Source organism: Fusarium proliferatum (assembly GCF_900067095.1).
Source record: "Fusarium proliferatum ET1 genome assembly, contig: FPRO_scaffold007, whole genome shotgun sequence".
NCBI lineage: Eukaryota > Fungi > Ascomycota > Sordariomycetes > Hypocreales > Nectriaceae > Fusarium > Fusarium proliferatum.
In genome coordinates this window covers 1,019,840-1,032,721 of record NW_022194796.1, presented here as the reverse complement: position 1 = coordinate 1,032,721, position 12,882 = coordinate 1,019,840, and the positions used below count along the sequence as shown (strand labels likewise).

At 48.3% G+C, this 12,882-nt stretch overlaps 7 protein-coding genes across 7 annotated transcripts; 3 read left to right on the top strand and 4 right to left on the bottom strand.

Annotated features, from left to right (window-relative positions):
• Positions 1-445: 445 nt before the first annotated feature.
• FPRO_07867 (uncharacterized protein) lies at positions 446-1,315 on the top strand (the record flags this gene model as incomplete). Its single annotated transcript, XM_031234030.1, has 3 exons — positions 446-656; positions 743-920; positions 976-1,315. 3 exons carry the CDS (start codon positions 446-448, stop codon positions 1,313-1,315), a joined length of 729 nt encoding a protein of 242 aa, XP_031083808.1.
• Positions 1,316-1,589: 274 nt separating this feature from the next.
• FPRO_07868 (uncharacterized protein) lies at positions 1,590-2,306 on the bottom strand (the record flags this gene model as incomplete). Its single annotated transcript, XM_031234029.1, has 2 exons — positions 1,590-2,049; positions 2,107-2,306. The coding sequence occupies 2 exons, from the start codon at positions 2,304-2,306 to the stop codon at positions 1,590-1,592; spliced, it is 660 nt and encodes a 219-aa protein (XP_031083807.1).
• A 939-nt stretch (positions 2,307-3,245) lies between these two features.
• Positions 3,246-4,082, bottom strand: FPRO_07869 (uncharacterized protein; the record flags this gene model as incomplete). The annotated part of the gene is made up of 2 exons (XM_031234028.1): positions 3,246-3,818; positions 3,903-4,082. The coding sequence occupies 2 exons, from the start codon at positions 4,080-4,082 to the stop codon at positions 3,246-3,248; spliced, it is 753 nt and encodes a 250-aa protein (XP_031083806.1).
• Positions 4,083-4,466: 384 nt separating this feature from the next.
• On the top strand, positions 4,467-6,541 carry FPRO_07870 (uncharacterized protein; the record flags this gene model as incomplete). Its single annotated transcript, XM_031234026.1, has 2 exons — positions 4,467-4,841; positions 4,892-6,541. The coding sequence occupies 2 exons, from the start codon at positions 4,467-4,469 to the stop codon at positions 6,539-6,541; spliced, it is 2,025 nt and encodes a 674-aa protein (XP_031083805.1).
• Positions 6,542-6,733: 192 nt separating this feature from the next.
• FPRO_07871 (uncharacterized protein) lies at positions 6,734-8,010 on the bottom strand (the record flags this gene model as incomplete). The annotated part of the gene is made up of 4 exons (XM_031234025.1): positions 6,734-7,403; positions 7,451-7,566; positions 7,626-7,696; positions 7,749-8,010. The coding sequence occupies 4 exons, from the start codon at positions 8,008-8,010 to the stop codon at positions 6,734-6,736; spliced, it is 1,119 nt and encodes a 372-aa protein (XP_031083804.1).
• Positions 8,011-8,743: 733 nt separating this feature from the next.
• On the bottom strand, positions 8,744-9,591 carry FPRO_07872 (putative DUF431 domain protein; the record flags this gene model as incomplete). Its single annotated transcript, XM_031234024.1, has 5 exons — positions 8,744-8,800; positions 8,852-8,970; positions 9,026-9,136; positions 9,192-9,209; positions 9,273-9,591. The coding sequence occupies 5 exons, from the start codon at positions 9,589-9,591 to the stop codon at positions 8,744-8,746; spliced, it is 624 nt and encodes a 207-aa protein (XP_031083803.1).
• Positions 9,592-10,731: 1,140 nt separating this feature from the next.
• Positions 10,732-12,699, top strand: FPRO_07873 (uncharacterized protein; the record flags this gene model as incomplete). The annotated part of the gene is made up of 3 exons (XM_031234023.1): positions 10,732-10,916; positions 10,978-11,338; positions 11,389-12,699. 3 exons carry the CDS (start codon positions 10,732-10,734, stop codon positions 12,697-12,699), a joined length of 1,857 nt encoding a protein of 618 aa, XP_031083802.1.
• Positions 12,700-12,882: the final 183 nt, after the last annotated feature.

Here is a 12,882-nt window from a genome sequence, read left to right as displayed (position 1 = left end):
CAATGCCCTTACCTAACAGTGCGGGGCAGGATCTGTTGGAAACTTTGGAGATGGCGACTTATACTACTAGTCTAAGGTAGTTGTGGCATATTCCCCTTAAGGAAAAGCACGATTTTGACCATCTCATCGATAGTAGGAATTATAGAATCTGACATATAATCTTTATTGGGGACATGGCATTCAAATACCATGAACTACCTAGATAATATAAAAGCTGCTAAACCGTTGAGTCATGCTCCTGTTACCTTGGCCTATTTCCTGGTTGGCTGTAGTTTGAAGTCTCGTTGCACTCTGTACATCTGGCAGAAACCCCCTCCTTCGTGGCAGTTTTATCTCCGAGCTACAGTACCGAAGACAAAGGTATAAAACCACGCCTTCAGGCTTCATTTATTTCCTCTGATATACAAGACCTTCGGAAAACCATTCTACCTTCAATCAAGCCGAGATGAAAGACAACAGCATTCCTCTTTATGCATCGCCCCAGCTGGGCCAAAAAGTCACTGACTACGCAGAGCAACACTCGACCTCGTTACCCAAGTACATAAGTGACTACCACGCGAATATCTCTGCCAACAGGGAGGATTCTTACTATATGAGCTCTGTTTTTCAGTCTCAATATAATACCTTTCTTGCAAAATCTATTCGTGCTACAAGGGGTAGGTCAAGATACCTTAACATGGAACTAGATTCCCTGAGGCTTTTGTCATCAGCCAGGAGAGCAATGCTGATCACCGTCCAATAGTTCTAGAAATCGGTGTCTATGTTGGCTTCTCTGCCCTCGTATGGGCTGACGCTGTGGGACCGAGTGGACTTGTGACTGGCTTGGAGTTCGAGCCTGAGTACGCTGAATTATCCAAGAAGGCTTTCGCAGCAAATGGAGTCGATAATGTTGAGATCATCGTCGGCCCTGCTTCTGAGTCGTGAGCCATTCATATTTGTATCATCTTATACCCCAAATTACTGATGCTCGAATAGTTTACCCAAACTCAACCCCACGGAGCCCTATGATCTTGTTTTCATCGACGCAGACAAGACTGGTTATCCGGGATACTTGAAGCAACTTCTCGAGTTGTCGGAGCCTGGTAGCTCGAGCAGAATCCTTCGGCCAGGCGCTCTCATCGTCTCGGATAATGTGCTGCGCCGAGGGTTGGTTGCAGACGACAAAGCGCTGGGTGACGACGAGCTCAAAGGCGATCAATTGAAGAACGTTTCAGCTGTGAGACAGTTCAATGATTTGGCGCTGCAAAGCCCACGACTTGAGACCTTTCTTCTGCCGTTGTGGGATGGCGTCAACGTTTCCCGCCTTCTTGATTAGTGGTAGCACTGTCTCGACTGGAGAACGATCAGGATGGCATATGGTTATATATATTAGGGCTAAATGAATATGAAGACAAAAAAATATGTATAAAAATCGTTCGTGACACATTTTAGGCTGATATCATCTCCGTTGATATTCACACTTCATGAACTCGTATTTGGAAAACCATGTCAGGGCATTGTTATATCCATATGTCGTTATTACGCCCCCTTCCCCTGACTGGCGGCAAGTGATTGACTATGACAACACTACCGAAACGTAAAGTGATTAATTAGTAGCGGGTGGGAGAAGAGTTGTAGGCTGCCATCTTCTTGTTCTCGCGGTTGCGACGACGGCGGCCGGAACAGCAGGTAACGAAGACGGTGATAGTGCCGATGAGACAGAGAATAGCTGCGGCAAGGACGAGCCAGATACCAACAGACCAGCGAGCACTGGCGGAGGTGTCTCGATTGATACGTCGTCTGACAATGGAGAATCCAGCGAAGTCACAAGCCAGGGCAATGATAGTAACAAAGAAGGCCAGGAGTGAAACAAGCGTGGACATGAGGGAGCCAAAGATGCCGGCACCGAGAGCCAGAAGGAAGGCAATGAAGCAAAGTCCAGCACCAATAGGATGCAGGACCATGACATATGTCAAGGCCTTTGCAGTGTCCGAGCCAGCATTGGAGAAGTTGGTGCCGGCTACAGCATTGGAAGGGTCGTAGCCAATGCGAGCGCTTGTGCAACTATCGCTGCGGTATATTAGAAGACGAAATCAGACACGGTGTGTTCAAGTGATATGAACTTACCTTCCACTGCTTCTTGTGACACAATACCCAAAAGTTCCAAAATTCACACCATTTCCTCCCCCAGAGTTGCCGTTCAAGTTGACCTTGAGGAGGGCTATGTCATTGACAACAGGAGCTGTAATGCTCACTACAATGAGCATGACTGTTGCTGCCAAGAGGAAAAAGGCACCGATATGGTGGATGAATCGTCCCAGACCCATTTTGATGGTTATGGTGGTTTGGAAGTAGTGGTAGTGTTGGGCGTCTGCTACTCAAAAATTGCAGGAAATTATGCAGTTATTAAGAGGAAACAAAACCGCTTGCCGATTGGAAGTGATGTGAGACAATACGAAAATAAATGTCAAGAAACCGAGAGAAACAGGCCTAGATATATAGTCACTCGGCCGTATGAGTGTTCCCGTGTCATGGATTCATGGGGCCAATGCCAGGAACCAACATTGTGCAGTGTCGTTACGTGAGACGTCATCACTAAGCCCTGTTCCAGGTCTCGTGTGTGCCGAAATCCGTCATGATCAAAGCCAAGACAGGCTATATTGTGGTATAGCATCCTCGTCGCAAGAAGCCGTCTCTACTACGTAGTGACGTAGAGTTGGTGGCTTTGGCCGAATCGTGGCTCATCTACCGGGGTGTGGGCCGCCCCGAATTTCTTGATTCGGGTGTCTCTTTTGTGTCAATTTAGATGATTTAGATCAATCTTGGCCCTCTGACCCTGCATTTCAGACAAGACTAACCCACCTGGGTCAGATCATACCAAGATCCTTGTTTGGAAGCTCTGCTTGTTTCTTTTCCCAATCAGCGTCACACTTATCTTATTAGTGTGAACTGTAATGTGGTTCAGCAAAGTAGGTGGTGACTACCAGGCATCAATACGAGGAGGAGAAATCGATTGTTAGACTACTCGGTGAACCCCGTTCTGTGTTTAGCTGTCTCTGCATGCACTGAGTGTGTACTTATAGCTGTGTCTGGGTGCATGTGTAATCTTTTCTCCCAGTCGTGCGCTGCATATTGCGATAACTAGTCAAGATCTGCGCTATGCAGAGAAAGAAGCGAATCGTCAACATGGCTGAGTTAATAAGGTGGAGAATCGTAGAAATGTGTTGCGCAAGTGCCGCCTAAGCCTTGGGTAATGAAGCCGAGATTCAAATGTCTTGGTCTTCAGAAGTGATACGCGTCTCTTGCTCATCCACCTTTGAATTTGGTTCCCGGCGGCGCTGCATACGTTTTCGACGCTCCCATTCTCCCACTGCCTGCGATATTGGCGCTCTAGGCGGTGTTTTTATCTTCGTTGGAACCCAATTGCGGGTTTGTACTCTGTCAATCTTTCTGGAATCCATTGTTGGTTCGCGTCCGAAATCAACGGCCCATTGGCTCAAGCCCCTGGCTGCGATACTATTAGGGAGCGACTGTTGCAGAGTTTTTGAAGCAAGAGTCTTATTTTCTGTGACAAAGTCTGGCCAGACACTCGCGAGAAACGAGCTTGAGCTACCCTTATGATTGTATGCGGGAGACTCAGTTATTTCGATGAAAAATTTGGTGTCGTTGGAAGACTGCGAAGGCTGCTTTTCAAAATGTGGTTTTAGCCCGTCTACTTTCACAACGGACCTTGGCTCCTTGCAGGATGAAGGAACAGTAATGTTGACTGGGCTTGAGGAGACGGCTCTGGTGGCAGCTTCACTCTCTTTCATCAGCGATATGAACGCAGAACCTTGACCCTACAGTCAGAATAGTCAGCGAAAACAGCTAGTGTCCGCACAGTTCGAAATCAGACATGCCGGCATGAGTTTGAAGAACTCTACTTGTCCATATTGTTCAAGCGCTCTCAGAACAGAGCGTCTCTCAGCAAAATTTACTGGCGCGGGCGAGACGAAGAGACGTATAGAGCGCTTCCCGATTTCTATATTTTTGAGATGACTCGTAGCTATACGCTCAGCCTTCGCAGCTAATTGGGCTGCTCTGTAGGTTTCCGAGGCAGACATGTTGATGTGGTCCTCAGAGTTGGTGAAGTGAAGAATTCAATGTCAAGGAAATGATCCACTGGGTTGGGCTATCTACATTTCATATTCAATTGTAGCTCGACTTTTCCTCCACTATCGGCTCGGCTTCGGTGGGGCCGGACTCCAACTCAGGTACGGCCAGAGCTCTTCACCTATTGGATCCATTCTTTGTTGCTTTCAACCTGGAGCTCCAAACATTTCGAGCCGAACCAGAGCGACCTGTTATTAATCCCCAGATTCTTGCCACGTCTTGAAGTCATTGCTGAGAGTGTGACTTTCCTGTTGACACGCCGCATTTCACATCCTCCTCACATTAGAGATACAACTCTATTCGCGCCCTCACGAGAGGGCATCATCACTTTCGCGATGGCGACACCAACAGCCGCAAAGCATGCTTCGCAGCAGGGCCGGACCCCCTCGCAACTCGCCGCCGCGACTCCTCCTGTATCAACTCCCTTCTCCAATCCCGCCCATGTTGTCTTTTCGCCCAGGGGGCCACGATCATCCCCTCAACAATTCAAGAAGTCGCCCGCCGCATCAACCTTGATGGCGCACGCCTCCAGCGCTCCTCTCAACTTCGACAGCCCTTCCACAGCTGCCGCAATGGGCGCCCTTGGAATTCCTAGTGGGCTCGATATGGGTCTCGATAATGTCGGTGTTGGTGGACTGGGCTCTTTGGGTGCTCTGGCGAGTGAGGATGATAAGTTGAAGCGGCTGGAAACGATCATAGCCACCTTGGATGTAATCGTATTGTTCCCTATGTGATCGGCCGTGTCGCTAATTCAGTGCAGCAGAAGAAGGGACTTGTGGGCGAAGCAGGATTGGAGCGCCTGGCGCAGCGAATAGGACTTGACTGCCTTTCGGAGGATCATACAGCACCCGACGGCCGAAAGCAAAGAACTCTTGTGATAGCGGGCTCAGCCATTCAGCTGGAAATCACTCTGCACAATAATATCGTTGAGAATATATCCCTGGCCTTCCCGGAATCTGCTCGTTCAGTTACCGACCATGTCACCAGAGCAAGCGAAATTCTCTTGAGGGACTTGCAACTTCTCCCCAACCAGAGCCCACTGACAAAAACTCTTGACAAGTTTGCGGCCAATCTTGAGCGACTAGCCGTCCTTGATAAGCTTAGCATCATTCCTGGTCTCGACTGTCATGAGGCATTGGCTGGTATTTATGTGAGCTTAGAAAGGCTTCACAAATGGGATGTTGGTCGGCTTCGTGATGAACCCGGAATGGGTGGCAAGTCGGACAGTGAACTGTCTACCATGGCGATGTGCACGCGACATGGCTACCCCGTTATGCATTCAAAAGACCGAGTGGGCCTCGCACTCCAGTACTGGAAGGCCCTTCGCCTCGTACAGCCAACCAACATCAAGTTGGCTTCATTCGCGTCTTCTCATGAACCGGTCTGGTCTCTTCTTATTGGGTGTGCTTCAACAGGAGGCATGGGGCACATGCCTGTTCGAGTCTCCGAGGACTGGATCTCTAAGGATGTTGTGAAGGCAGAGCCCTCGATGGACCCTAAGCGTCCTAATCTAGACTGGCAGGAACCTGATAACGTCGTGCTTCCGCACTCAGAAGAAAACAAGGATGCTAGCATGGAGATGCTCCAGCCAGATCTCTCAACCGCCAGGGTGCCACAGGTCATGTTCGTCGCCACATTTGACCCTCCTGTCATCCTGCCCCAGAACGACTGGCTCCGGCTGCACTCATACGCTAATGTTAACGCAAACCCATTGTTTGGGTACTCACCAACTTTTGACAGTCTTTTCTTCCCTATCCCCCCTGGAAGTGCTCAGGACCCTAGCGAGCTCCGGGCAATCTCTCGCAGCCGTGATGTCCGCATTTACAACAAAGATCAGGAAGCTATCGTTAAGCCTCATCAGAACACATTGTATATCTATAAGCAAATATATTCACAAGTGGTGACTGAAATTCCATTCTCTCATCCTCAGCAACTCATCGAAATGCTCCCCCTGCTTCGACAGTATGCTTTTGTCGCAACTTTGCTAGAGAACAGCTTTGGATCACTGACGAACGAAGTTGAGAGATTACCCAAACAAGGAAACAACGCATCGCCGGTGCCGAAATCCAATCTGACTACCAGAGATGAGCTGGCTGAGTTTATGAGCTCAGCTTCTGTGACTGACGATCATGCCTCTGCTGCACCGGAGGTCAAGCTTGACGTTACCCTGTGGGTACATCCGATTCCACACCTTCAAGTTGTCTTCCCATTCCGAGATTCCACTGCCAATATTACCTTAAAGGTACTCGAGGACGGAATTGTGGAAGTCGTCGAGGAGAATGTCATTCCTCGTGGCGATGATAATAGAATGAAGGGCAAAGAACTCACGCGGGCAGATTTGGGAAAGCTGCTAGAATATATGGAAGATCTTTGCAAATGGGCAGAATGGATTCGGACAAGACTTGCATGAGTCGTTGAGACTTGATATAGTGGTTGGACAGGAACTAGGAGTTGAACAATACCCTCTACGTGTCATACAAAGTGGATAGGCGGAGAAAACTGAACGACTTATGCTACCATGATATGACCATACCTTTCCTCATGACACGACAAAAAGCCCGACTTAAATGTTGATAAACATAATAGATCTCAAAGCATAGGCTTAGATTGAGTCATCAGCGATGTAGCCCCTCAGTCCTGCCATTGCATCACGTTGCGACTTCCCTTCCTCCTTAATCTTCTTCACGCGAATTACGCTATCGTCCAGAGTGCGTATGGCACAACTTCCATCGCCTTGATCCCAAACCAGAGTCTCCAGGACAACCCCAGTGTCTTCAAGGAGGCGGACTTTTGCTCCATGGTTCCCGATATCCTTTGAGGATATGGTCTCGACATCTTGGAAAATCAAACGCTTTTTATCACCCTTCTTGTTGACAGCATGAGTCCATACAGACCCAAGAACTCGTATCCTTCGCACAATGTCGTCCCCTGTCCACTGAGTCCATTTTATACGTCCATCAGCCTTTGTGAGCTTGGGCGCGTGTACGAGCTGCTCGTCGCTCAGCTCTTCTGCTCTCCATTCTGTATTCTGGCGAAGCGGCACATAGACTCCATCTCGCAGACCTTGAATTAACATTTGCGCCCCAATTGGTGCTAGGAGGCTCGTCAGTTCTTGGACGGTACAGTCTGGAGGTATCGATATTCCAGGACGAGAGGTTTGAGACAGGATAGTTCCATGATCGAAGATTCTGTGGTCTAGTGTTTGCAATGAGATTCCCGTGTAGTCATATCCTTGGAGAATCGCATGGTGGATCGGAGCAGGCCCACGAAGACTACTTTTGTTTAGGTATCTGGCGGAAGCATGCGTCATGAGACTTACTCAGGTAGCAGAGAAGGATGCACGTTGAGTCCACCGTATTTGGCCGAAGTTAAGATCCTGGGCGGGACGAACAGTCCGAAGGACACTGCTATCACAAGATTTGTTCCTTCAGGGAGCTACTGTTTTTAGCCACAGAGTTCCCAGGAAGTGCTCAGCAGGAAGCACGCAAACTTACATCCCATCCTGTGAAGGTTTTGCGCTGGTGAATATTCAATCTCAAGTTTTCTGCAAGTAACTTACAAGGTACTAAATCGGTATATAAGTTCAACATCGTGGTTTTCTCATAGATTTGACATACCTTCTCTCAGTGTTTTGAAACCTCTTCCCATGCGTCGTGGTGGCAAAACCATAACATCCAACGACTCTACAAGGTTCTTATTGTGACGATGCTCTTCGTGGAGAGCTTTCAGAGATGCGCAACTGAACTCATCGGATCCGCAGAAGAGAATGCGCAGCGGGTCTGGGGACTTTCGAGTCACACTTTGCGAGAAGAGCCGTCGCCATTGAGGAAATCGCACATCGAGCAATGATCTAGATTTGGAACCGGTAAATAGAATCATGCTCTCGGTTTAGTATTAGTATTGAGCCACTTGGATCTGTTAGTAATTGGTCGGCGTATCAACGCAGGTTGGTAGCCTGAAGTGACAATAAAACAATCGCGTTTGTTGCATCTCCGCTTATTTGCATTGACATTTTCGTGAAGGAAGACCTAACTATCTCACTCGCTTGAACCGAGCAGAGCATGAGAACGGTTCAGAGGGAACTTGACACCATCCAAAAACCTTGCCATAAAACCTGGCAATTGCATCAAATTATTTTTGTGTTTGCTCTGTTCTTCATTCGTTCAGTTTGCCAAAATAGACTGTTATGGCGCAAAGCCAACGCCCATATAAAGGTGTTTGCTGTAAACGGGCACTTTTGGAAGCGAGCAAAGAACTGATGAACTATTATGTATTTGAGAACTAAATAGGTAGCAGGCAGGAGCAGGAAGAACCTGGGACTGTTAGGTGATTGTGAACTGCGAACGAAAACTCAAAACTGTCCCAAAGTGATGCACGTGGTTCATAGGCTAGATATTGAGTCTTATTGCTATCTTCACCCGCATGTAAACATATTTATCTGGCTAGCAATTCAATATACAAGTATAGGGTTGACAGTACAACTGCATTGTTATGAAGAATGATACTTGTCGAAGCGATGTTTAGGTAGCCCCTGGCGATGGCAAAGAATAGTCAAGTCTTATATCCAGCAACTGTGTTCAGACAGTGGATAGCATGGTTTATTTTGATTTGTTTAAAAGAGATCATCCACGGCCTTGTCAGCATCTTTTTGGATCAATTCGACCATGCCCTAGAGTAGACTGTTAGGTTCTGATGAGTATGGTTAAGCGGGTCCACAAACCTTGGGCATGATAGGCTTGCCGTCTTCACCTTGTACATATCGAAAGGGCATCTCAGTGCTCTCGTGTTCGTTGAATTTGAGCTCAGGGAAGTCCAGATAGGGCACCTGATCAAGTGGCACTGGTGTTTATCATAAGCTTCCGAGCTACAGGGGCCCAATAGGCGGATAACGAACCCTTGTCTTGAACAACAATACGAGTAACCCGGACGGCCGTATCTGTTGTCATCTGCTTGGGGCCGAGTCTGCGACCTTCAAAGCCCTTCTTTCGAAGCTCTGAAGTACGGTCTAAGATCTCTGGTCAAAATGCATCAAAAGACAATATGTTGTGAGAGCCACAAACCTCGGGGAGGGTCGTCGCCTGTCACACAAACATGAAACGTTAGTAACAGTACGCCTGCCGTTCATCATGCTTTTTACGTACCGAGAATGCCTCCAAACAAGAAGGCATCAAAGTTCTCACCATCCTCAGGAGAGAGATCCTTGGCGGCTGATGGATCTAGCAGGCAAACTCGCGACTTGTTGGCGGCGTAGAGTTCCTCAACACCACGCTGCTCGGCAGTGAAGGCGGGGTTGCTGGCCAGGTCTGTTGGAACCTGGAACGCAGAAGGCAAACTGGAGAGGATGAAAGAACCATGAGTCGCTTGTGTCTCGCGTGCAATGGCCAGATATTCGAGTTCGGACCAAGGGCCTAGCTCTGGGTCGAGATGCTCAACAATAAAAGTCTTCCCAGAGGCTGCCATTTCTTCTTTGTTCTCTGGCGAGGGGGCAATTCTGAGCAAAGGTCAGTGGCGCGTACACTAGGCAAATGATGGTGGTAAATACTAAAAGCTTAGGCTATTGATTGATGTTTTCTGATATTGATTGACGTTCAGAGTTGCACCTTGAATATGAGACTTTACAAAAGTGAATGTGGTGGAGAATCTGATTGGTTTAGTTGGAGAGGGTTTTGAAACTCACTACCTAAGGGACCTTATCCATCTGTCTACTAGCTTGAAAGTTAGTTCATAGATAGCCTGAAGCAATAGTGATCATCTGTATTCTGTAGATGCACCAAGATTTTTAATCCATTCCTCTCGCCTTTCCAATATTGAATATCGCTACTTCTTATTGATTTCGAACTTGACCATAAATGTGGAAGAATGTCGGGAAATAAAAACAACAGAATGAGCCAGTGGTGATCGATCATTGGAGGGCATGCAGTTGATTTACTGATAATGCATACCGTTTTACTGACGTTAGTACCGTGTCACTTTATTGGTGCTGTTATGTCCGACGTCCACGAAGCTATTTCTTATTGACTACCAGTAGGAGCAAAGTTGACAGCGCCACGATATTAAAAGACAAGCATGAACACGCCGACCAACACGAACCGGCATAAAGAAGTTGAAAGCTATGTATCATGGATTGCGTCGGAGTAAAACAAAATAAAAAGAAGAAGAAGAAAATGCGTGGTACCTATGGATGCCAAAGGAGTAGGTAGTCCAAATTAGAGGCAAATGCCCAGTGGACCCTTGCCCGGAGGAATTAACTCCCTACCTTATCCACCTGCAACCAGAATTAATGCGCCAAGCCACAGCTGCGACCAGCGACAGTACGGAAGCTACAGCATCGCCCCCACTAGAGCCCGTCCCGGGGTCCCGAGGGGCCACCTCATCTCTCCTGGACTAACGAAGGTCCTAAGTACTGGCTGGATTGTCCCTTTATCAACCAAGGCACCTTCATTCCAACGACAACTCTTATTGCTTTCCATGTCGTCGACGAGGAGGGCCTCCAATTCTTTGTCTTTTTAATCTTCACATTCCGTCGTCTTATAAGTAACCGCCCTTCCTTTCTGTGTTCTTTTAACATTACCCGCGGCGTCCTGCGTCCGCAACTTCATCATGGTTCTCAAATTCATGATTCCGTCCCCGAGACGATGGGCCGCCCTGGTCTCCTTCTGCCTCGCACCAACTCTAGCCATCGCCGTAGGCGATGCGACCGCAACAAAAGCTGCAGCTGCCGACTACTATGTTCGCGACCTTCCGGGGTTACCTACCGATGGGCCCGATGTCAAGATGCACGCTGGGTTAGACAAACTGTTTCCTCCCTTTGCTCCAGGCTTACTGACGCATCCGCGTGCCTTTTAGTCATATCGAAGTCACCCCAGATACGCATGGGAACTTGTTCTTTTGGCATTTTGAGAATCAACATATCGCCGATAGACAACGGACTGTTATTTGGATCAATGGTGGACCAGGCTGCAGTTCAGAAGATGGCTCCATGATGGAAATTGGCCCCTATCGGCTCAAGGATCAAGACCATCTGGTCTACAACAATGGCTCGTGGAACGAATTCGCCAACCTGCTCTTCGTCGATAACCCTGTAGGCACCGGCTTCAGCTCGGTCGACACCAATAACTATATACACGAACTTAAGGAAATGGCGGATCAATTTGTCAAATTCCTTGAGAAGTGGTTCGCTCTCTTTCCCCAGTACGATCGCGATGATGTGAGCAACCTCTTCCTTTTGAGCTTTTCAATTTGCTAAGAACAACGCAGATATACATCGCAGGCGAGTCCTACGCCGGACAGCATATCCCATACATCGCCAGGGCTATCCTCGATCGCAATATGAAGAATCCTGCAACCGCATGGAACCTGAAAGGACTATTGATCGGCAATGGATGGATCGACCCAATCGAACAGTATCCGGCTTACATTACATTTGCCATTCAGAAGGGTCTGATCAAGAAGGACTCCGACGAGCACAAGCAACTGCAAGGCGACCTGCGCAATTGTCAAAGAATGATGGCCTCGGATGTTGGCCATGTTGACTACGGCGAATGCGAAGCTATCTTGTCAAACATGCTCAGACTGACCAAGAACGGTGACGGCGATAATGCATGCGTCAACATGTATGATGTACGACTGAAAGATTCATACCCTAGCTGTGGCATGAACTGGCCTCCGGATCTGGTGCACCTAACTCCTTACCTGAGAAAGCCGGAGGTTACGAAAGCCCTTCATGTCGATGGTATTAAGAAATCTGTCGGTTGGACCGAGTGTAACGGTGCTGTTGGAGGTGCCTTCAACGCAAGGAAGTCTAAACCTTCGGTTGATCTCCTGCCCGCTCTCCTTAAGGAAGTCCCTATCATGCTCTTCTCTGGAGCTGAAGATCTCATTTGCAACCACATTGGAACCGAAAACATGATTAGCAAGATGGAGTGGAATGGTGGGAAGGGTTTCGAAGTAACACCAGGTAACTGGGCCCCGCGGCGTGACTGGACTTTTGAGGACGAGACAGCTGGTTTCTGGCAAGAGGCCCGGAACTTGACATATGTTCTTGTCTATAACTCTTCCCACATGGTTCCTTTTGACCTTCCACGACGAAGCCGAGATATGCTGGATCGCTTCATGGGCGTTGATATCAGCAGAGTGGGTGGCGACCCTGCTGACAGTCGCATTGATGGCGAGAAGGGGCCAAAGACTAGCGTTGGCGATGCCAAGAACAGTACTAAGACCGCCGACGAGGAACACCAAAAGCAGTTGGACGAGGCCAAGTGGGCAGCATACTACAAGTCTGGCGAAATTGTTCTCGTCATCGTCATCATTGGTGTCATCGTTTGGGGATACTGGATCTGGCGTGAACGTCGCAGGGGTGCTGCCTATTCTGCTTTGGCTGATCATGATCTTTCCAGCCGATCCAACGGCCACCGAGCCAAGTCGCAGCCTGGTGATCTTGAGTCGGCGGCTTTTGATGAAAGCGAACTGGACGATTTGCATGTAACAACACCGGGAACTAGCAACAGTGCTAGGTTTCCAGCGAATCATGACAGTAGCGAAAAGTTTGTCACCAAGTACGTCGAATAATGGAAAGCCAAAGTCATGAATGGGCCTCGTTTCCACCTGGATAAGGTTCTTTTGGTTGTATAATTTAGCTGGCGCCCTGGTTCTTTTGCATAAAGTGGTTGGTTCTGTCACAATTGGGAGGTCTGGCGTTTTCCGCATTCATATCGCGAATCGAATCAATTTTGTCATCATCTAAGTTGGTAA